Raw genomic sequence first — 22,866 nt, forward strand, 5'->3', positions numbered from 1 at the left:
CGATCCTTACTGCCGCGCCGTCCCGATGGTCCCTCCGCAGGTATATGCCGCTGCCCCCCACTGCTCCGGGATCCTCTTCCTCCGCTCTGCCTGAATTCTAAGGGTGGGCAGAGAAGGGGGTTCTGAACTTTAAACCCCCAGTCAGCGATCACTGTGATCACAGTGATCGCTGACCAGGACCATCCACAGATGGTCCTGGGGGCTTGCAGAAGTTGTCTTCCACTGGTGACAGCAGGACTTCTGCCAGTTAATCCGTGCGATGCTGCGCATCACCGGGTTATCTGCATGACATATATAAATGTCATGATGCGCGAACTACCTGCACATCATGACATTTATATATGTCATTCTGCGGGAACGGGCTAATCAGACGAACTAGGCGGCCGCGAGGCCCTTTTTAGCGCGAGGCCTTAGGTGGCCGCCTAAATCGCCTAATTAGAGAGCCACCCCAGGGGAAGTGCTTTTATGCTGTCTTGTGGCAGGACTCATGTCTCATCAGAACACACCTGTAATATTTTACATATTTTCCTGAGACATAACTGCATGCCAGGTTTTGCAGCAATCTGACATTTTGGTCCTTCTGGCTCTAGGTGAGGTCTGTCCCCTGTCTGCACCCTCATATCACCTTCCCCTGTCTGCACCCTCATATCACCCTCCCCTGTCTGAACATCCATATCACCCTCCATTTGTCTGCACCCCCATATCACCCCCCAGTCTGCACCCTCATATCACCCCCAAGTCTGCACCCTCATATCACCCCCAGTCTGCACCCTCATATCACCCTCCCCAGTCTGCACCCTCATATCACCCTCCCCTGTCTGCACCCTCATGTCACCCTCCCCTGTCTGCACCCTCATATCACCCTCCCCTGTCTGCACCCTCATGTCACCCTCCAATGTCTGCACTCTCATGTCACCCCCCAGTCTGCACCCTCATATCACCCCCCAGTCTGCACCCTCATATCACCCTCCCCAGTCTGCACCCTCATATCACCCTCCCCTGTCTGCACCCTCATGTCACCCTCCCCTGTCTGCACCCTCATATCACCCTCCCCTGTCTGCACCCTCATGTCACCCTCCCCTGTCTGCACCCTCATGTCACCCTCCCCTGTCTGCACCCTCATGTCACCCTCCCCTGTCTGCACCCTCATATCACCCTCCCCTGTCTGCACACTCATATCAAACTCCCCTGTCTGCACCCTCGAATCACCCTATAATTGTCTGCACCCTCATATCACACTCCCCTGTCTGCACCCTCATATCACCTTCCCCTGTCTGCACCCTCGAATCACCCTATAATTGTCTGCACTCTCATGTCACCCTCCCCTGTCTGCACCCTCCTATCATCCTCCATTTGTCTGCACCCTAATATCACACTTCCCTGTCTGCACCCCCATATAATCCTCCATCTGTCTGCACCTTCAAATCACCCTCCATTTGTCTGAGCCCCTATATAACCTGTTAGTAAGGTTCCCTGTGTGTCAGTAAGATCCTTCCTCTGTCAGTAAGCCCACATGTGTGTCAGTGTGATCCTCTGTCTGTCAGTAAGGCCTTATGTATGTCAGTAAGATCCTCTCCCTGTCTGTAAGGCCCTCTCTGTTTCAGTAAGATCCTCTGCCTGGCAGTAAGGCCCTTTTTGTGTCAGTAAGATCCTCTGCCTGTCAGTATGTCCCTCTTTGTGTCAGTAAGATCCTCTCCCTGTCAGAAAAGCCTTCTCTGTGTCAGTTAGATCCTCCACCTGTCAGTATGTACCTCTATGTGTCAGTAAGATCCTCCACCTGTCAGGAAGCCCACCTGTGTGGCAGTAAGATCCTCCACCTGTCAGTAAGCCCATCTGTGTGTCAGTAAGATCCTCCACCTGTCAGTAAGACTTTCTCTGTGTCAGTAAGATCCTCTCCCTGTCTGAAAAGCCTTCTCTGTGTCAGTAAGATCCTCCACCTGTCAGTAAGACTTTCTCTGTGTCAGTAAGATCCTCTCCCTGTCAGAAAAGCCTTCTCTGTGTCAGTAAGATCCTCTCCCTGTCAGTAAGACTTTCTCTGTGTCAGTAAGATCCTCCGCTGACAGTAAGATTCTCCTGTGTAAACCACATAGTAAACCTTAGCGCGAGGCCTTTTTAGCGCGAGGCCTTAGGTGGCCGCCTAAATCGCCTAATTAGAGAGCCGCCCCAGGGGAAATGCTTTTATGCTGTCTTGTGGCAGGACTCATGTCTCATCAGAACACACCTGTAATATTTTACATATTTTCCTGAGACATAACTGCATGCCAGGTTTTGCAGCAATCTGACATTTTGGTCCTTCTGGCTCTAGGTGAGGTAGGCGCTGGCCTAAAGTGTCCATCTGATAAGGGCTACACTCACTCTGCACCCCCATATCACCCTCCATCTGTCTACCCATCCATATTACCCTGCATCTGTCTGCACCCCATATAATCCTCTGCCATCTATTTGTACCCTCATATCTCCCTCCCCTGTCTGAACATCCATATCACCCTCCATTTGTCTGCACCCCCATATCACCCCCCAGTCTGCACCCTCATATCACCTTCCCCTGTCTGCACCCTCGAATCACCCTATAATTGTCTGCACCCTCATATCACCCTCCCCTGTCTGCAGCCTCATATCACCTTCCCCTGTCTGCACCCTCATATCACCCTCCCCTGTCTGAACATCCATATCACCCTCCATTTGTCTGCACCACCATATCACCCCCCAGTCTGCACCCTCATATCACCCCCCAGTCTGCACCCTCATATCATCCCCCAGTCTGCACCCTCATATCACCCTCCCCAGTCTGCACCCTCATATCACCCTCCCCTGTCTGCACCCTCATGTCACCCTCCCCTGTCTGCACCCTCATATCACCCTCCCCTGTCTGCACCCTCATGTCACCCTCCAATGTCTGCACTCTCATGTCACCCCCCAGTCTGCACCCTCATATCACCCCCCAGTCTGCACCCTCATATCACCCTCCCCAGTCTGCACCCTCATATCACCCTCCCCTGCCTGCACCCTCATGTCACCCTCCCCTGTCTGCACCCTCATATCACCCTCCCCTGTCTGCACCCTCATGTCACCCTCCCCTGTCTGCACCCTCATGTCACCCTCCCCTGTCTGCACCCTCATGTCACCCTCCCCTGTCTGCACCCTCATATCACCCTCCCCTGTCTGCACCCTCATGTCACCCTCCAATGTCTGCACTCTCATGTCACCCCCCAGTCTGCACCCTCATATCACCCCCCAGTCTGCACCCTCATATCACCCTCCCCAGTCTGCACCCTCATATCACCCTCCCCTGCCTGCACCCTCATGTCACCCTCCCCTGTCTGCACCCTCATATCACCCTCCCCTGTCTGCACCCTCATGTCACCCTCCCCTGTCTGCACCCTCATGTCACCCTCCCCTGTCTGCACCCTCATGTCACCCTCCCCTGTCTGCACCCTCATATCACCCTCCCCTGTCTGCACACTCATATCAAACTCCCCTGTCTGCACCCTCGAATCACCCTATAATTGTCTGCACCCTCATGTCACCCTCCCCTGTCTGCACCCTCCTATCATCCTCCATTTGTCTGCACCCTAATATCACACTTCCCTGTCTGCACCCCCATATAATCCTCCATCTGTCTGCACCTTCAAATCACCCTCCATTTGTCTGAGCCCCTATATAACCTGTTAGTAAGGTTCCCTGTGTGTCAGTAAGATCCTTCCTCTGTCAGTAAGCCCACATGTGTGTCAGTGTGATCCTCTGTCTGTCAGTAAGGCCTTATGTATGTCAGTAAGATCCTCTCCCTGTCAGTAAGGCCTTCTCTGTGTCAGTAAGATCCTCCGCCTGGCAGTAAGCCCACCTGTGTGTCAGTAAGATCCTCTCCCTGTCAGTAAGGCCCTCTCTGTTTCAGTAAGATCCTCTGCTTGGCAGTAAGGCCCTTTTTGTGTCAGTAAGATCCTCTGCCTGTCAGTATGTCCCTCTATGTGTCAGTAAGATCCTCTCCCTGTCAGAAAAGCCTTCTCTGTGTCAGTTAGATCCTCCACCTGTCAGTATGTACCTCTATGTGTCAGTAATATCCTCCACCTGTCAGGAAGCCCACCTGTGTGTCAGTAAGATCCTCCACCTGTCAGGAAGCCCACCTGTGTGGCAGTAAGATCCTCCACCTGTCAGTAAGCCCATCTGTGTGTCAGTAAGATCCTCCACCTGTCAGTAAGACTTTCTCTGTGTCAGTAAGATCCTCTCCCTGTCAGAAAAGCCTTCTCTGTGTCAGTAAGATCCTCCACCTGTCAGTAAGACTTTCTCTGTGTCAGTAAGATCCTCTCCCTGTCAGAAAAGCCTTCTCTGTGTCAGTAAGATCCTCTCCCTGTCAGAAAAGCCTTCTCTGTGTCAGTAAGATCCTCCGCTGACAGTAAGATTCTCCTGTGTAAACCACATAGTAAACCTTAGATAATGTTGGAGGAACACTTTCCAAACACTAACGCTTTCTTGGGGAAACATTGGTGAACCTGGGTGGTGGAGGACCTTAGAAAGGACCCATTTTTGCCCTCGCTATAATCTCTCTCTGGTTGGAATTCTGCATTCATTATATGAGACCTAGTGAAGAAGATTGTTCAGCAAAGTCAATTGTAAATCTGTCTACATCTTATATAGAACATCTCATTCTCCCATAACTAAGACTGGACACCCACAAATTTCTATGATAAAAAATATTTATGGTGCTCGGCTTAAAAATAAAGGTCCCAGTGGTGGTGAAGCCGTATGATGTCCTATATACTGCTTTTTGGATTTAGCAAAACCTGTGCAGAGGAAAAGTTGACCAGTTGCCCATAGCAACCAATCAGATGGCTTCTTTTCCTTTTCATAGGCCATTTAAAAAAAAATGTAAGAAGCAATGTGATTGGTTGCTATGGGCAACTGGTCAACTTTTCCTCTTGACAGGTTTTGATAAATCTCCTCCTATGGACATAATCTAATGTATCTGAGTGATGACACTTATTGAATGTAGCAGAACATTACAGGCCATTACAAGGCTTTATTATTTCTACCATTAGCAGCAAGTACATGGTCTGGTTTATTCCAGCCTCCTTATTCTAACCTTCCAGCAGAGTTTATGGGCACCACTGCCAACCTATACAACACATAAAAGTCACATCACCTGCCCCATCTACTAATAATAAGGCACTACAAGAACCAGCCATGAATATCTCCATTCTTCTGGACCCTAGGCTATCACCCATGATGCCTATATCACAATGTATATGGATCCACAGGTCCCTGGACCACTGGTAGCAGGTGCCACCTGATGTTTTGATGACATCACGTCACCTGGACAACGGCTGTTGTTGTTGTTTACCCACAACTGTCAGTTGGACCGAGCGGACGGACGTCTACAGGATCCCAAAGATGGCGGCTACTGGAAGAAGAGGAGATGGCGAGAAGGAGAGAGGAGAGAAGAGGGAAGAGGAGAGCGGAGGAAAGAGGAAGAGGGAAGAGGAAAGCGAGGAGGTGAAGGAGAGCGGAAAGAAGAGGAAGGAGGAAGAGGTGAGCGAGGAGGTGAAGAAGAGGAAGAGAGAAGAGGAAAGCGAGGCGGTGAAGGAGAGCAGAGAGAAGAGGAAGGAGGAAGATGTGAGCGAGGAGGTGAAGAAGAGGAAGAGAGAAGAGGAAAGCGAGGAGGTGAAGAAGACAGGAGAGAAGAGGAAGGAGGAAGAGGTGAGCGAGGAGGTGAAGAAGAGGAAGAGAGAAGAGGAAAGCGAGGATGTGGAGAAGAGGAGAGGAGAAGATGCCAGATTATTGGAGGATGAGGAGCCAAGACCAGGCACCAGCCAGGACCCCGGAACATCAAGCTCCTACCCCAAATTTAACATCTATCACCTCACTGTCCATCAGGTATTGGGTAGGGGCAGCTTTGGAGTGGTAAGTTTATTTATGTTTTTTTTTTTGTTAATGGACAGTCAATGTGGTTTTTCCCATTGATATTCTGCAGCTAATTGTAAGTCTAGAAAATAACCAGCCCCATCTTCACTAATATATATCACATATCTGCAGCACTAGAGACCTTCAGTAATATTTATGTCCCTATTTATATCCCATTTCAGTAGATTTAGGCAGTTGTTATACACAGCTGTTTGATCCTACCCACCATGCTGCAGCTTAGTGTCAGAGTCTTGGCAATCTTCTTATAGCGTAGGCCATCTTAATGTAGAGCAACGATGTGGGGCCATGTTGAACTTCCAGTGACCAGTATTAGAGTGTGAGAGCGATTTAGGACATTGCTCCCCATTCACACCTGAGACATGTAACCAGGGCTGCCATCAGAAATTTTGGGGCCCATTACGCAGCTTAATTCCAGGCCCCCCCCCCCCCCAGTGTGTTGACCCCGAGTCCGCCCCAGGGCCAACCCCCAACCCATTTTTTTTCCCTAATGATATATTTCTAATTACTTTATAGAAGATTGTAGTGCAGTAATACACTGTGCTGCAAAGTAATTTTACTGCGCCACACTCTGCTGTATTCTAATATACCCTATTCTGAATACTGTGAAATTCACCAGCACAATGTCCACCTCTATATAGTTGTAGATCCCCTCTCTGCCCCCACATATATATACACACATAAATATATATATATATATATATATATATATATAGTTGTACACCTCCTCTGTGCCCCCATATATAGTTGTACACCCATCTTTGCCCCATATATAGTTATAGGCCAATTTTGTGCCCCCATATATAGTTGTAGGCCCCTGTGCTCCATATATAATTGTAGGTCCCACGTGCCTCCAATATACATGATTGTTGACCCCTTTTGTGCCCCTGTGTGTAATAATAGGCCCCCCTTTGAGCTCCCACAGTTATAATCCCCACCTTTCAGCTCCCACAGTTAGTTATAGGCCCACCCTTTCAGCCCCCACAGTTAAATATAGCCCCCCTTTCAGCACCCTCAATTAAATATAGGCCCCCCCTTTCAGCCCCCACAGTTAAATATAGACCCCCCCTTTCAGCCCCCACAGTTAAATATAGACCACCCCTTTCAGCCCCCACAGTTAAATATAGGCCCCCCCTTTCAGCCCCCACAGTTAAATATAGACCCCCCCTTTCAGCCCCCACAGTTAAATATAGGCCCCCCTTTTAGCCCCCACAGTTAAATATAGCCCCCCCTTTCAGCCCCCACAGTTAAATATAGGCCCCCCTTTCAGCCCCACAGTTAAATATAGGCCCCCCCTTCCAGCCCCCATTTAAATATAGCCCCCCCCCCTTTCAGCCCCACAGCTAAGTATAGGCCCCCCTTTCAGCCCCCAGTTAAATGTAGGCCCCCCTTTCAGCCCCCAGTTAATTATAGGCCCCCCTTTCAGCCCCCACCATTAAATATAGGCCCCCCTTTCAGCCCCCACAGTTAAATATAGGCCCCCCTTTCAGCCCCCAGTTAAATATAGGCCCCCTTTCAGCCCCCAGTTAAATATAGGCCCCCCCCTTTCAGCCCCCAGTTAAATATAGGCCCCCCTTTCAGCCCCCAGTTAAATATAGGCCCCCCTTTCAGTCCCCAGTTAAATATAGGCCCCTTCTTTCAGTCCCCAGTTAAATATAGGCCCCCCTTTCAGCCCCCAGTTAAATATAGGCCCCCCTTTCAGCCCCCTCAGTTAAATACAGGCCCCCCTTTCAGTCCCCAGTTAAATATAGGCCCCCCATTTCAGCCCCCAGTTAAATATAGGCCCCCCCTTTCAGCCCCCACAGTTAAATATAGGCCCCCCCTTTCAGCCCCCTCAGTTAAATATAGGCCCCCCCTTTCAGCCCCCTCAGTGAAATATAGCCCCCCCCCCTTCCAGCGCCCTCAGTTAAATATAGGCCCCCCCCTTTCAGCCCTCACAGTTAAATATAGGCCCCCCTTTCAGCCCCCACAGTTGATATAGGCCCCCCTTTGTGCCCCAACAACTAGTTATAGGCCCCATGTACCCCCACAGACATACTGCCTCCAGACATTCACGGTAAATGGCTGGAGGCAGTATGTCTGTGCTCTGACCAGACTGGAGGAGCCCCCAGACTGGAGGAGCAGTGGTCGGAGCATTGAAGGCAGCCTGCTGTGGTTACCTTCCTGGCCCGATGTCAGCCACGCGTCTTCCAGGCATCTCCTCCGCTCCAGTTCTTCTTCGGGGCGCGGCTTTCCTCTGACTTCCGGTCCGGCTTGCCGCGTCATAGCGCACCGAACGTGCCTACGCGCGGCACGATCGTTGCGCTAGTACCTCCCGACGGCCACTGCAGTTTTTTTTTTATTTTTTTTAAGTGGCAGTGGCCTCCGAGGTATGTGCGGCAGGGACAGGGCCCGGGAAAGAGGGTAACTGACTGACTGATTGTACAGAGTACGGTCAGTCAGTCAGTGGAAAATGGCAGGCCCCCAGCGGTCAGTGAGTGACAGTCACTCACTGACTGACTAGGAGTAAAAACTAAAAAAAATGTTGGGCCCGGCCCCCCTCGGGTCCGGCCCCTTACGGGAGTACCGGCTGTACCCCCCTGATGGCGGCCCTGCATGTAACACTAATGAGTCACAATTACTTATTGGGCCCAATTTGAACATTTCTACTTAGGGTTGTACTCACTTTTTTTTGCCAAGGTTAAGATATTAATGGCTTTATGATGAGTTATTTGGGTGGGGGAGGGGGGACACAATATTAAACACTGTTACACTTTACATTGTAGAAGAGTTTCATTTCTTCTGTGTTGTCACATGAAAAGATAAAATAAAATATTTAAAAACATGTGAAGGTTGTACTCACTTATGTCAGATACTGTAAATGTTATAACTGTAATAATCTTTTTTTTAAGCCATTTATCTATTTTTTGCACTGACACTTGACTGAACATATATGTATTTCTCATGTGTTGAACATACAATGTCACCATGATGAATTGTCTTTATACATTTATAATGAATATGTACGTTATACTTGTTATACTTGATATTACTTTATTTGGTAATTACGTTTCTGGGTAAATATAGACCCTTAGTGATGTGTGTGAACATGCTTGAAAAAAGCTTCAACAAGAAGCAGAAATGTGGCAGTGATTTAACTATTATATGGAGAGCTGCAATATATTTTTTATATACTATATACCCATACATACAGACACTGTGATCTGTAGTTTTTGCCGGTACCACTTGTGCATTGTATTGATTGTTTGATTACTTCTTATGTGTTGATGTGACAAAAATTGGCAATTTTTTTTTTGCATTCACATCATTGACAATGCAATATCAGGAATGTGAACCAAAGTGAAATAATTGCAGATTTTTGGTCACATCATATCTGAGAAACAATGGAATAAAAGTGATGAAAAAGTCAAATATAAGCAAAAGTTATGTTACAGTGGTACTCCGTGGAAAAGTTTTTTTTTTAAATCAACTAGTGCCAGAAAGTTAAACAGATTTGTAAATTACTTCTATTAAAAAATCTTAATCCTTCCAGTACTTTTTAGGGGCTGTATACTACAGAGGAAATGGTTTTCTTTTTGGATTTCTCTGATGTCATGACTACAGTGCTCTCTGCTGACCTCTGCTGTCCATTTTAGGAACTGTCCAGAGCAGCATATGTTTGCAATGGGGATTTGTTCTCTGGAAAGTTCCAAAAAGGGACAGCAGAGGTTAACAGAGAGCACTTTGGTTATGACAGAAGAGAAATCCAAATAGAAAAGCATTTCCTCTGTAGTATACAGCCCCTAAAAATTACTGGAAGGATTAAGATTTTTTAATAGAAGTACTTTACAAATCTGTTTAACTTTCTGGAACCAGTGGATGGATTTATAAAAAAAAAGTTTTCCATGGGAGTACCCCTTTATTAAAAACTACAGATAATGGTGCAAAAAATTCTCATACAGCACTGTATGCAGAAAAATAAGAAAGTTATAGGAGGTCAGAATAGGGAAATTTTAAACATACTTTGCCTTTTTTAAAAGAAGTGCAGTAATAGAAAAGAATGCAAACATGAGTATCATTGTAATTGTATTCATCCACATAATTAAAGGGGTACTCCTGTGCAAAACTTTTTTTTTAAATCAACTGGTGCCAGAAAGTTAAACAGATTTGTAAATTACTTCTATTAAAAAATCTTAATCTTTCCAGTACTTTTTAGGGTCTGTAAACTACAGAGGAAATGGTTTTCTTTTTGGAACACAGAGCTCTCTGCTGACATCATGATCACAGTGCTCTCTGCTGACATCTCTGTCCATTTTAGGAACTGTCCAGAGAAACACATGTTTGCTATGGGGATTTTCTCCTACTCTGGACAGTTCTTAAAATGGACTGATATGTCAGCAGAGAGCATTGTGGCCATAATGTCAGCAGAGAGCTCTGTGTTCCAAAAAGAAAACCATTTACTCCGTAGTATTCAGCAGCTAATAAGTACTGAAAGGATTAAGATTTTTTAATAGAAGTAATTTACAAATCTGTTTAACTTTCTGGCACCAGTTGATTTAAAAAAAAAAAAAAAAAAGTTTTCCATGGGAGTACCCCTTTAAGAAAACATGTCAATTTCACTGTAAAATGCATTGCTTGAAAACAAAACCCAAAAAAATTAGCAAAATTGTGATTTTCTTTAATTTCTTTTCTTTTCAATTTTAAATTCAAATTTTAGATGTCTTTATAAAGTACATTTTGTTGTGAAAAACAAACATATGGGTCTGTGGATGGAAAAATAAAAGAATTGTGACTCTTGAAAGGCGTAAACTAAAAAATGTGTAAACTAAAATTTGTTGTGTCCTCAAGGCCAAAATTTGCTGTGTCTCTAAAGGGGTATTCCAGAATTTATTTTTTATTTGACATTTGACTATGCTACAGGGGCTGTAAAGTTAGTGTAGTTAATAATATAGTGTCTGTACCTGTGTGTGACGGTTTTCTCACAATTCTTATCTGATTTTCACCCCAATATTTATTTTTAACAGCATACAAAATTACTGTTGTCTCAGATTTTTCCCAGGTTGCAATGCGGCCGAGCCCAGACTCACTAGTCAGCTGATTACAGGGAGCCTGTCTGCTTCAATGGGTGGAGCGATCGCTTGGTGGGAGAGAGATCAATCTGCAACTATTGCAACAGCTGTAGGCACCCTGATTGAAAACCACAAGTCTTTTGAATGAATGCTGCTCATTTATGGGAGTGTGACTGATGTGTGGGAGGGAGGAAAATGGAATTATGGGCTTTGTAGGCAAAGAAGTAAACGCAAAAAGGAAATACTAGTTCACAAAAAGCTAGCCACAGCGTTATGGTAATCTCACGCCATTTAGCCCCAAGACAAGCGCAGATCCTTCCTAAGCATGTCCATTAATGTCTGCCAGGTACGTACTACAATACCTTATGGTGAATAACCCATTAAATGGGTTAAATCACCAGCATCAAAGTGATCTCCATTGTCGGTCATTACTGGCTGGTGTTTCTGTAGGTTGAGTCAGCACAGCCAGGTATTTGGCACTAGAGAGGCAGGTTTCCTCTAGTGCCTGAAGTTCAGCTATGCTGACTATCCCCCCCCCCCCCCCCCCAGTAAGTTAAAAAGTATGAATTGAGAGATGGCACAACCCTCCCCCCCCCCCTCTAACCTGGGGGGGACCACTCCCCCGCCGCCCCCCTGCCTGAGAGTGATAGGAGTGTGATTGCAGCTACCACACTCCTATCACCCTCAGCCAATGCAGATCTGGAGGTGTCTGCAGTATAAGACATATTCTAACAGCAGAAAAGTAACTGTAGCTCTGGAAGTGACAGGAGGATAAGACATGATGTGGCAGCAGAATAGTGAAAGCAGCTCTGAAGGTGACTGTAGGATAAGTCAAAATGTAACAGCAGAATGCTGACTGCAACTCTGGAGATGACTGGAGTATAAGACATGATGTGAGAGCAGAATAGTGGCTGCAGCTCTGGAGGTGAAAAGAGCTTAAGACATGATGTAACAGCAGAATAGTGGTTGCAGCTCTAGAGGCAACTTGAGGATGCGACATGATGTAATAGTAGAAAAGTAAGTACAGCTTTGGCAGTAACAGGAGGACGAGATATGGTGTAACAACAAAATAGTGTCTACCATGCTGTGCCTGTATTTATCTGAATAAAGCTTGAAGTTTTTTTACCTGCTACCGTGGTGCCGGATACTTCTATTGCTGTCCATGTCTGTGGAGGGGAACGCTACCCGACAGTCCAGGCACAGGAGCGGAGGAAAGGATCAGAGCAGTCAAGCACATTTTATTAACAGCAAAAAAGTGAGTACACACACCTTGTCTCTGTCTTCTTCCTCTGTGAACGTGAATCAGGTACCTGTCATAGAGCCAAAAGAAAAAAAAGTGATATGTTGCTCAGTACCTGATCCTGTACATATAAAATGTTATGTGTCTAGGACCTATATATCCCTAACAAATAGCATTTATATCTTGGTCACTTGCTTTGTCTTCTTGCCTTGTGGTGGGGGCGTGTCCATCTCTTTCCCTCACTGAGTCTGGGAGCAGCCTGGCAGTCTGCAGATCTTTCTAAATTAGTGCAAGGATTTTAATGATAAAAGCACAGTAGTTTTTATGCATACATTTTATATCTGTTCCTAGTAAAGATGGATGCTAATCCAGCTTTACTAGGAACAGATAGAAAATGTGTGTCATTCAGCTTTAACAGACTCCTGAATGTCTGTTCAGCTTCTTTGTCATTCAGGAGTCAGAGAAAGATTTGGCTGTTCAAGCATGTTGGGAGTTGTAGTTTTGCAATAGCTTGAGCTGCAGTGTTTGTAAAGCACTGTGTTAGAACAGTGTTGCCTTTAGCTGTTGCAAAACTACAACTCCCAGCATGCCCACACATCCTTTGTCTGTAGTTTTGCAAGAGATGGAGACACACAGCTGGAGAATACCCAGCTCTAACACAGAGTTTTACAAAGATTGTAACTCCAGCTGTTGCAAAACTACAACTCCCATCATGGTAGTTGTAGTTTAAGAATAGCTGAAGGCTGCAGTGGTGATCTCCTATACTGGATACCAACACACTTTATGGCCTGTATCCAGTATGCTGCAAAATACAGAGTAGTCTGTCTGCGTAAAGACTGATGACCCCTAGTGGCGGCTATTTTCATTTTTCCTTTTTTAGTAAAAAATGTTTTTTTATAAATGTGTATTTAAAAAAGTCATCTTATCAGTAGTACTACAAAATATAAAAAGTTTTTCAACATGACAGTGTCTCTTTAAGCATGCTCCTATCGGTGAAGGGGAGGAGTTCCTGCACAGAAGAAAGATATGTGGTGGCACGGGATAGGAGGTCGGGATAGGAGGTCGGGATATGGCATCAATATATGAGGACGGGATATGAAGTCAAAAGCTTCCTCCTTTGATTATTTTCCTCCCCAACAAGGATTAGGAAGGAAAAACCGGGCAATGCTGGGTACTCAGCTAGTATATATATATATATTTATTTATTTTAATAGTAAAATGGAATAGCTAAAGTAAAAAATAAAAATAAAAAAAAAACACGCCTGCAAAAACAATGTTAAAACTCACATGGCTTTTTTTTGTGTTTTTTCACTCCCACACTATGGAGAAAAACACAGCGATTTTCCCAAAAAAACGCTATAGTCTCATAAGGTCACTTCTAGGAATCACCCAATGAGCCGAAAAAAGCTGAAAAAAACGCCAAAAGGATAAAAAAAAACACCAATTAGAAAAACAAAAAAGTGGATATGGCATTTTGTAGTTCCTTATTGACTTGCAGCTAACATTTGCCCACGCTGTGCAGTAGAATGGGTGTTTTTTTGGGCCTTTTTTTTTTCAACCACATCCCTATTACATCTCATATGTACCATGGCATGGAAATAACAATGACCATCACCCCACAGTCCCTAACTGGTTGGCTCTAGCTATACCTCTAGTTATACCTAGTTATAACAAGTTGGCTCTAGTTATATCTATGGGATATTGTCAAAAGGAAATATTTCCCATAGTCTTCCACTATTTACTATTGCTCCCTTTGCTTTCTTTCAGGTGGGCCTGGCATCAGTCCCCGGCCGAAACAACTACGTGGCCATCAAGGGAATCACCAAGACAGGGGACAATGCAGCGACCCTGCAGAGAGAGAGACGGATCCTCATGCTGGCCCGAGACTGCCCGTTCCTGTGTCACCTGTATGCTGCACAGCAGTCTCAGGACCATGCATTCTTCATCACCGAGTACCTGTCCGGCGGCAGCCTGGAGGCTTTACTCAGAATGTGCAGCAGTCTGAACACCGACAACGTAAGATTCTACACAGCAGAGATTGCATGCGGCCTCCAGTTCCTTCACGGACATAACATCGTCCACCGGTAAGTCTAACTTCCCCACACCTGTCTCCTTGTCATGTTGTAAATAATGCACCCAACTTTCCCAGAATCCTGAATTTTGTTAGGCTTTGTGGTGGTACAGTTCATGACCCCTTCACCATTGTCGATCTTTAAAGATTTCCTGTGATGTCCCAGCACCAAAAGCTGTCCTGTGGGCTGCGGATCTCCTTGGGCATGCATTTTTCACTGTGTATTATGTAATGTATGTACTGTATCTTTAACCCCTTCCCTCAGAATCACGTCTATAGACGTCATTCAGTTAACCCCGCGATGCGCAGCATCGCACGGGTTAACTGGCAGAAGTCCCGCTGTTTCAAGCAGGGGACAACTTCTGCAACACCCTCCAGGACCATCTGTTGATGGTCCTGGTCAGCGATCACTGTGATTGGTCCCTGTGGACTAATCACAGTGAATGAGCTGACTGGGGGTAAAGTTCATTTCCCCTGCTCTGCCCGCCACTAGAAGTCTGAGCAGAGCAGGGAAAGAAGATGCCGAGAGCTGCTGTGGAGACAGCAGCACTTATCAAGTACCGGCGCGGCAGTGGGGACCGGCGGCAGCCTCTCAGCAGCTGGAGGCACACGGGTTGGCGGCGGGTAAGTGGAGGAGGCGGCGGGCGGCATCTGCATCAGAGGCAGCAGTGAAGCTCTTCACTGCTGCTTCTGGTAGTTTAGAAAACTACAACACCCAGCATGCCTTTTGGCTGTCTGGGCATGCTGGGTGTTGTAGTTTTGCAACATCTGGAGGGCCGCAGTTTGGATCAATCTGTGCTCTTCCAGATGTTGCAAAACTACAACTCCCAGCATGCCCAGACAGTCCAGGCATGCTGGGAGTTGTAGTTCTGTAACATCTGGCCCTTCAGATGTTGCCGAACTACAACTCCCAGCATGCCTGGGCATGCTGAGAGTTGTCATTTTGCAAAATCTGGAGGGCTACAGTTTGGACACCACTACACAGTGGTCTCCAAACTGTTCTCCTCCAGATGTTGCAAAACTACAACACACAGCATGCCCATTGGCTGTCCGTGCATGCTGGGAGTTGTAGTTTTGCAACAACTGGAGGCACACTGGTTGGGAAACATTGTCTGTTTCCTAACTCAGTGTTTCCCAACCTGTGTGCCTCCAGCTGTTGCAAAACTATAACTCCCAGAATGCACTGAAAAACCATACATGCTGGGAGTTGTAGTTTTGCAACAGCTGGAGGCACACGGGTTGGGACACACTGAGTTAAGTAACAAACTCTTAGTGTTTTGCAACCAGTGTACCTCCAGCTGTTGCATAACTACAACCCCCATGCACGGACAGCCAAAGGGTATGCTGGGAGTTGTAGTTTTGCCTGCCCCACAGGGGGATTTACAGTGAGTTTCTCGTTGCAAGTTTGAAATGTAGCTAATTTTCCGCTGTACCTCAAAACTCGCTGTAAACCCGCCCGTGCGAATGTACCCTAAAAACACTACACTAAACTAACACAAAATAAAGAATAAAACACTACATATACACCCCCTTACACTGTCCCCCCCCCCCTCGCCCCTCCCCAATAGAAATGAAAAACAACAGGTATGGCACTGTTTTCAAAACGGAGCCTCCAGCTGTTGCAAAACAACAACTCCCAGTATTGCGGGACAGCCATTGACTGTCCAGGCATGCTGGGAGTTTTGCAACAGCTGGAGACACCCTGTTTGGGAAACACTGCCTTAGAATACCCCTATGTCCACCCCTATGCAAATCCTTAATTTAGGCCTCAGATAGGCATGGCACTCTCTCACTTCGGAGCACTGTCGTATTTCAAGGAAACCGTTTAGGGCCACATATGGGGTATTTCCGTAATCGGGAGAAATTGTCTAACAATTTTTCGGGGGGCTTTTTCTCCTTTTACCCCCTATGAAAAGGTAAAGTTGGGGTCTACTCCAGCATGTTATTGTAAAAAAAAAAAAAAAAAAAATGTTACACTAACATGCTGGTGTTGCCCCATACTTTTTAATTTTCACAAAAGGTAAAAGGAAAAAAAGACCCCAAAGTTTTTAATGCAATTTTTCCTGAGTACGGAAATACCCCATATGTGGGAGTAAAATGCTCTGCGTGCGCACAACAGGGCTTAGGAATGAGAGCACCATGTACATTTGAGGTGATTTGCACAGGGGTGGCTGATCGTTACAGCGGTTCTGACATAAAAAAAAAAAAAACTACATGTGACCCCATAGTGAGCCTTAACACCCCACACCTGTTTGAAGAATTTTCATTGAAAATGAAAAATTTGTGTTTTTTCACTAAAATGCTGGTGTTATCCCAAATTTTTCATTTTCTCAAGGTGTAATAGTAAAAAAGCCCTCCAAAATTTGTATATAAATGCCCGTAAGTGGACGTAAAGTGCTCTGCGGGCGAACTAAAATGCTCAGAAGAAAAGGAGCGCCATTGGGATTTTGTAGAAAGAATTTGGCTGGAATTGAAGGCCATGTGCGTTTACAAAGCCCCCATGGTGCCAGAACAGTGGACCCCCCCCCCCACATGTGACCCCATTTTGAAAATTACACCCCTCACGTAATGTAATAAGGGGTGCAGTGAACATTTACACCCCACAGGCGTTTGACCTATTTTGTGTACAGTCATCCATGAAAATGAAAAATTTGATTTTTCATTTGCACAGCCCACTGTTCCAAAAGTCTGTCAAACACCAGTGGGGTATAAATGCTCACTGCACCCCTTATTACATTTGGTTAGGGGTTTAGTTTCTAAAATGAGGTCACATGTGGGGGGTTTCTGCTGTTCTGGCACCATGGGAGCTTTGTAAATGCACATGGCACCCGACTTCCATTCCAAACAAATTCTCTCTCCAAAAGCTTTTTTTTTCTGAGCATTGTAGTTCGCCTGCAGGGCAATTTACGTCCACATATGGGGTATTTCCACACGAGGTTACAAATTTTGGGGGGCATTTTTTCCTATTCCTATATTACCTCTTGTAAAAATATTGAATTTGGGGGGGGGGAAAAACTGCATTTTAGTGAAAAAAAATGTTTTTTCTTTACACATCCGACTTTAAGGAAAAGTCGTCAAACACCTGTGGGGTGTTAAGGCTCACTGTACCCCTTGTTACGTTCCTTGAGGGGTGTAATTTCCAAAATGGTATGCCATGTGTTTTTTTTTTGCTGTCCTTGCACCAAAGGGGCTTCCTAAATGGGACATGCCCCCCAAAAACCATTTCATCAAAATTTGCTTTCCGAAAGCTAAATGTTACTCCTTCTCCTCTGAGCATTGTAGTTCGCACACAGAGTGTTTGACGTCCACACATGGGGTATTACGATACTCAGAAGAGATGGGGTTACAAATTTTGGGTGTCATTTTTCCTATTACCCCTTGTAAAAATGTAAAATATGGGGGGGAAACCAGCATTTTAGTGGGAAAAAAAATTCATTTACACATACAACTTTAACAGAAAGTCGTCAAACACCTGTGGGGTGTTAAAGCTCACTGTACCACTTGAGGGGTGTAGATTCCAAAATAGTAAGCTACGTGTTTTTTTTTTTTTTTTTGCTGTTATGGAAGCATAGGGGCTTCTTAAATGCGACATGCCCCATAAAAACCATTTCAGCAAAATTCACTCTCCAAAATCCCATTGTCGCTCCTTCCCTTCTGAGCCCTCTAGTGCACCTACAGAACACTTGACATACACATATGAGGTATTTCCTTACTTGAGAGAAATAGGGTTACACATTTTGGGTGGCATTTTCTCCTTCTAGCCTTTATAAAAATGCAAATACTGGGTCTACAGGAATGTGTTAAAAGTGTAAAAAATAGAGATTTAGAATGTTCTCCTTCACTTTGTTGCTATTCCCTTGAGAAAGTCCAGGCTGACGAAACATACGTTGGGGCGGTGGTGACAGGTCTCCATTATGGGTAAGTGAGTACCAGCTTTGTTAGTGCTATTACTTTCATGCACTGTTAGTGTCCATTCCAGCTATCCTGAGTGGGTAGCTGGACATTATATTGGTAAAGGTTATATACCCCTTTTCTTGTCCTATTGGACATTATTATTGGACACTCATTACTGCTGCTGTAGATATCACTGTTTATATTTCATATGAGCTTGATTATACTAATCATACCTGTCTTACCACCTTCTTTTCGGATTGGTTATCTGTTTACAATCATTGACCTTGTATAATGTTAATATTTAGTAGTCATATTTGTGATTTTAAAGAGTATTAATAAAATTATTTTAGTTTTATCAGTAGTCATGGCTCTAGTGTTTCTCTATAAGTATATAAAATTTATTTTCAGAGCTATACTGTAGCATTGGTTTATAGACCCGCAGCGAGTTTTAGATATGGTTTATACACCAGTAGTTTCAATGTACATTATACTACAAAGCTGCTATTTCTTGTTGCTAATTATTCCTGTGAAATACCTAAAGAGTTAACAAACCTTTTGAATGTCATTTTGAATACTTTGAGGGGTGCAGTTTTTATAATGGGGTCATTTATGGGATATTTCTAATATGAAGACCCCTCAAATACACTTCAAAACAGAACTGTTCCCTGAAAAATTCTGATTTTGAAAATTTTGTGAAAAATAGGAAAATTGCTGCTGAACTTTGAAGCCCTCTGATGTCTTCCAAAAGTAAAAACCTGTCAACTTTATGATGCAAACATAAAGTAGGCATTTTGTAAATGTGAATCAGTATATAATGTATTTGGTATGTCTATTTTCCTCACAAGCAGAGAGCTTCAAAGTTAGAAAAATGCGAAATTGGTTAATTTTTCATGAAATTTTGCAGTTTTTAACCAAGAAATGATGCAAGCATTGACAAAAATTTACAACTAAGATAAAGTAGAATATGTCATGAAAAAATAAACTCGGAATCAAATTCATAAGTAAAAGAATCCCAGAGTTATTAATGCTTAAAGTGACAGTGGCCAGATTTGCAAAAAATGCTCTGGTCCTTAAGGCCAATATGACCTCGGTCCTTAAGAGAGAGAGGAGCAGTGATAATCAGGTGACCCTGCCTGCCCAGTGGGAACCCCTAAATTCTCTTGTATATGGTGTTGGGGGGGAGGAGTCGCCCCAGTCTAGCTGCAGAGCTCAAGCTGAGAACTGTGTGGGTGGAAAGGAGGAGGAAGGAGTGTGTGGAGAAATTCTGAGGGAAGCCTAAGAAAATATCTTCTAAAGTCAGCCCCACCATTCTGCAAGTGTTCCCCCATACAGCGGAAGCCCCGCCATTTTGCAAGTGTTCCCCCGTACAGTGGAGTCAGCCCCGCCATTCTGCAAGGGTTCCCCTGTACAGCGGAGTCAACCCCACCATTCTGCAAGTGTTCCCCCATACAGCAGAGTCAGCCCGCCATTCTGCAAGGGTTCCCCGTACAGCGGAGTCAGCCCCACCATTCTGCAAGTGTTCCCCCGTACAGTGGTGAGTCAAGCTCTGGCGGTGATAGTACTTGGACCTTGTGAGAACCCTAGCCAGAGTGGGAAACCTTTCAGTCTCTAATCTCTAGTCAGTATTTTTCAAGTGGATGAAAAGCACCATAAGTCCTATCAAGGCAACAGGGCTCCCAAGGGTTACACTGCATCCCTTGTACTCTTCATACTGTGTGTTGTACCATCTAAACCTGCTCGGTAAAAGACAGTTATCCGTAACCCGACGTCTGTGTTTTTCTTACTCCCATTGTCTGGCCCCGAAGAAGCTGATAAGAATTCCTTGCACCCCTGTGGCACCAAATTACCACTGTCTTTTATTTATAACTCTTTTTTTTCTTTCATTGCAGAGATATCAAGCCAGATAATATCATGCTGGATAGAGATGGACACATCCGCATCATAGACCTCGGAGTTGCCCAAGATGGCGTCACCTCTTCCAACAAGATCAAAGGAGTGACGGGCACGTTACCTTACATGGCCCCAGAGGTGCTCCAGAGGAAGATGTACTATGCAGCAGTTGACTGGTGGAGCCTGGGGATTGTTGTATCCCGGATGTCAGCAGGACGTTCCCCATTTTACTTTGGCTGCAACAGAGAAATGGCTCGCGATTCCATCACCAGAGAGAAGCCTAATATTCCATCTTGGCTCCCTGCTGACCTGAAACATCTGATCAAGAAACTGCTGCGTAAGAATCCTGAGAAGCGGCTGGGTGTGAACAGGAACATCAGAGACCATCCATTCTTCACCACCATCAACTGGGAGGAACTGGAGCAGAAGAGAGCACAGCCGCCATTTACACCATTCAAGCCAGCTCTGAAGAATGGAGACCTGCCGTGGCCAGAGGAAGAGACAGCCCTTCACCCCTTGGAAGGATTCTCTTTCATTGCTCCAAGCTGGGCCTGTTAACATCAGCCCATGGCCACGGCCCAGAGCTCTGTGCCCACTGACCCATGCCTCTGCTGCTGTATTAGACCTCGGCTTGTCTATAACATCCTCTCTATACCATCTGAACGCTGCAGATTTCCATCAAGTTGTTACCCTGGATCTTAGCTCCACATCCTCCACAGCCTCTGAAGACCCTCTGTACCCCAGAAGCGGCCTGTGCTTGTAACATCTCAGCACAGACCTGGTAAGTATCACACATCATCACACATACATTAGGATCACACACACATACAGGTAGATAGAAATATACACACAGGTACATACATAGATAGTATAGACACATACACACAGACACACACAACAGATAGCGGTAGATATCGGCTTTGATCCTGGGACTTGTTCCGATCGCCATATTTGGGGTCAGGAAGGAATTTTTCTCCTTTGAGGACAATTGGCTCATTCTTTAAGGGTGTTTTTGCCTTCCTTGGGATCATTCCAGCCATAAATAGGTAACATAACATAATGTACAAAAAATAAATGAATAATAATAATAATAATAAAAAAAGTATTATATATGAATATATATAAAAAAAATACATAATAGTTTACCATACTAGATAGGTCATGTACTGGCTTTTGATCCTGGGACTTGTTCCGATTGCCATATTTGGGGTCAGGAAGGAATTTTCCCCCCTTACATAAGGATAATTGGCTCTTTCCTCAAGGGGGTTTTCGCCTTCCTTTGGATCAACACAGTATATAAAAAAGCTTTGCTTTTACATTTATACATTACACATAGCAAAATAAAACATAACACACATTTCTAAAATTTGCAGAATCCCAGTATCCCCTTCCTGTAACTATATAAACTAAATAAAATGTCCTTTTTCCCCTTTACATCATTGTGTCTGTGTCTTTATTTCCATTGTTTGATCATGTATTGTTCTAATAAATACAGTGAAACCTCTTTTAGAAGACCACCCACATTTCTTCTGGTCTTCTATTGCAGTGGTGTCCTAAAAACAAGACCACTATGGGGGTGGTCTTTTCAAAGAGGTGGTACAAAGCTTCATTTGCACTTAATGTATTATATTGTTGCAGAATGTTTGATACATTTGCACATATTTAATGGAATTGGGTAGTGCAAACATTTGACAACTTTTTGTTGAATAGAATAAAAGTGTTTAAAAAACCATGGCACTTAAACCATGTCTCCTTTTGTTAGGCCAAACATGTATAACTGATGGTGCAAATTATCAAAAATAAAAAAATGGCACAATATGCTTGATAAATATGTCTACAAAGTCAAAGACAGAAAAAAATTGTGCAAAATGTGCCTAAGAACTGACACCCGATGCTTGATAAATTCTCCCCAAGGCGCCCACAATGTAAAAAAAATTATCTTCCCCTATAAACAGGTATAGATGGAGGCAGGGGCGTACCTAGAGCATTTGGCACCCGGGACGGACCCTTTGTTTGCCCCCCTCCCCCCCCCCACACACACACACACACGCACCCCCCTTAATTACACCCCCTCCCTCCCCTCCTCCAGGGGTGGACTGACAACACTCGGGGCCCCTGGACCCAAAAAAAGGCAAGGGCCCCTGCTAGGCTCTGCAGCTCGTCAATCTTCTGCCACGCTCCTATTCCACCCAAATCCCACACACAATAAATTAAAATTTATATATGTAAGAAACACTTTGACGTAGGTAAATTTCCATGACCAATACTACTGGTATACAAGGAGTAAATATATACCACCACACAATAACTGGATAATACCGCCATACTGTACTGAATAAAACCACTATATACAGATCAGTATACTATACAGGATCTGTATACAATATAAGTGATTATATACAGGACCATATGGTGGTAGATATCATCTGTACACAGGATGTGTATACCATATAAGTGATTACAGTTACATTTTGGGACTCACAATTACGTCTTTTCTGATCAGCGGCGTCCTCTTTCCTTTTCTTCTCCGTCCGGATAAGATCGCCATGTAAATCTCTTAACATCTGCAGGAAAAACATGTCAGACTAATTTTTTCAGTGCCCTCCCCTCCTCTACACAATCTTCCTATCTCTAGGCCCACAAACTTTAATAATGCCCTCCTTGGTGTCCTGCACAGTAAATGGGCAGGTAGGTAGGTAGCCAGGTAACCCCCTCTTTCCCATAGGTATATGCAGAGTTACACCCCCCCCCATCTTTCCCATAGGTATATGCAGAGTTACACCCCCTCTCTTTCCCATAGGTATATGCAG

General features: G+C 44.9%; 1 protein-coding gene across 2 annotated transcripts; it reads left to right on the plus strand.

Annotated features, from left to right (window-relative positions):
• Nucleotides 1-5,223: 5,223 nt before the first annotated feature.
• LOC130282905 (protein kinase C delta type-like) lies at nucleotides 5,224-21,490 on the plus strand. 2 transcript variants are annotated; one of them, XM_056531853.1, is made up of 4 exons: nucleotides 5,224-5,895; nucleotides 12,079-12,216; nucleotides 13,969-14,285; nucleotides 20,056-21,490. In XM_056531853.1, exons 1-4 carry the CDS (start codon nucleotides 5,293-5,295, stop codon nucleotides 20,612-20,614), a joined length of 1,617 nt encoding a protein of 538 aa, XP_056387828.1. In that variant the 5' UTR covers nucleotides 5,224-5,292; the 3' UTR covers nucleotides 20,615-21,490. The 2 variants fall into 2 exon arrangements, with proteins under 2 accessions (XP_056387828.1, XP_056387829.1); XM_056531854.1 differs by lacking the exon at nucleotides 12,079-12,216 and having other exon boundaries at nucleotides 5,225-5,895.
• The last annotated feature ends 1,376 nt before the right edge of the window (nucleotides 21,491-22,866 follow it).

This window comes from Hyla sarda, chromosome 7, assembly GCF_029499605.1.
Source record: "Hyla sarda isolate aHylSar1 chromosome 7, aHylSar1.hap1, whole genome shotgun sequence".
Classification (NCBI taxonomy): domain Eukaryota; kingdom Metazoa; phylum Chordata; class Amphibia; order Anura; family Hylidae; genus Hyla; species Hyla sarda.

Bases quoted from the DNA above. Each gene is read 5' to 3' on its own strand.
- LOC130282905 (XM_056531853.1), top strand. From the start codon at position 5,293: ATGACATCACGTCACCTGGACAACGGCTGTTGTTGTTGTTTACCCACA. The intron at 5,896-12,078 runs GTAAGTTTATTT...TAAAGCTTGAAG, and splicing joins GTAGGGGCAGCTTTGGAGTG to TTTTTTTACCTGCTACCGTG. The intron at 14,286-20,055 runs GTAAGTCTAACT...CTTTCATTGCAG, and splicing joins GGACATAACATCGTCCACCG to AGATATCAAGCCAGATAATA.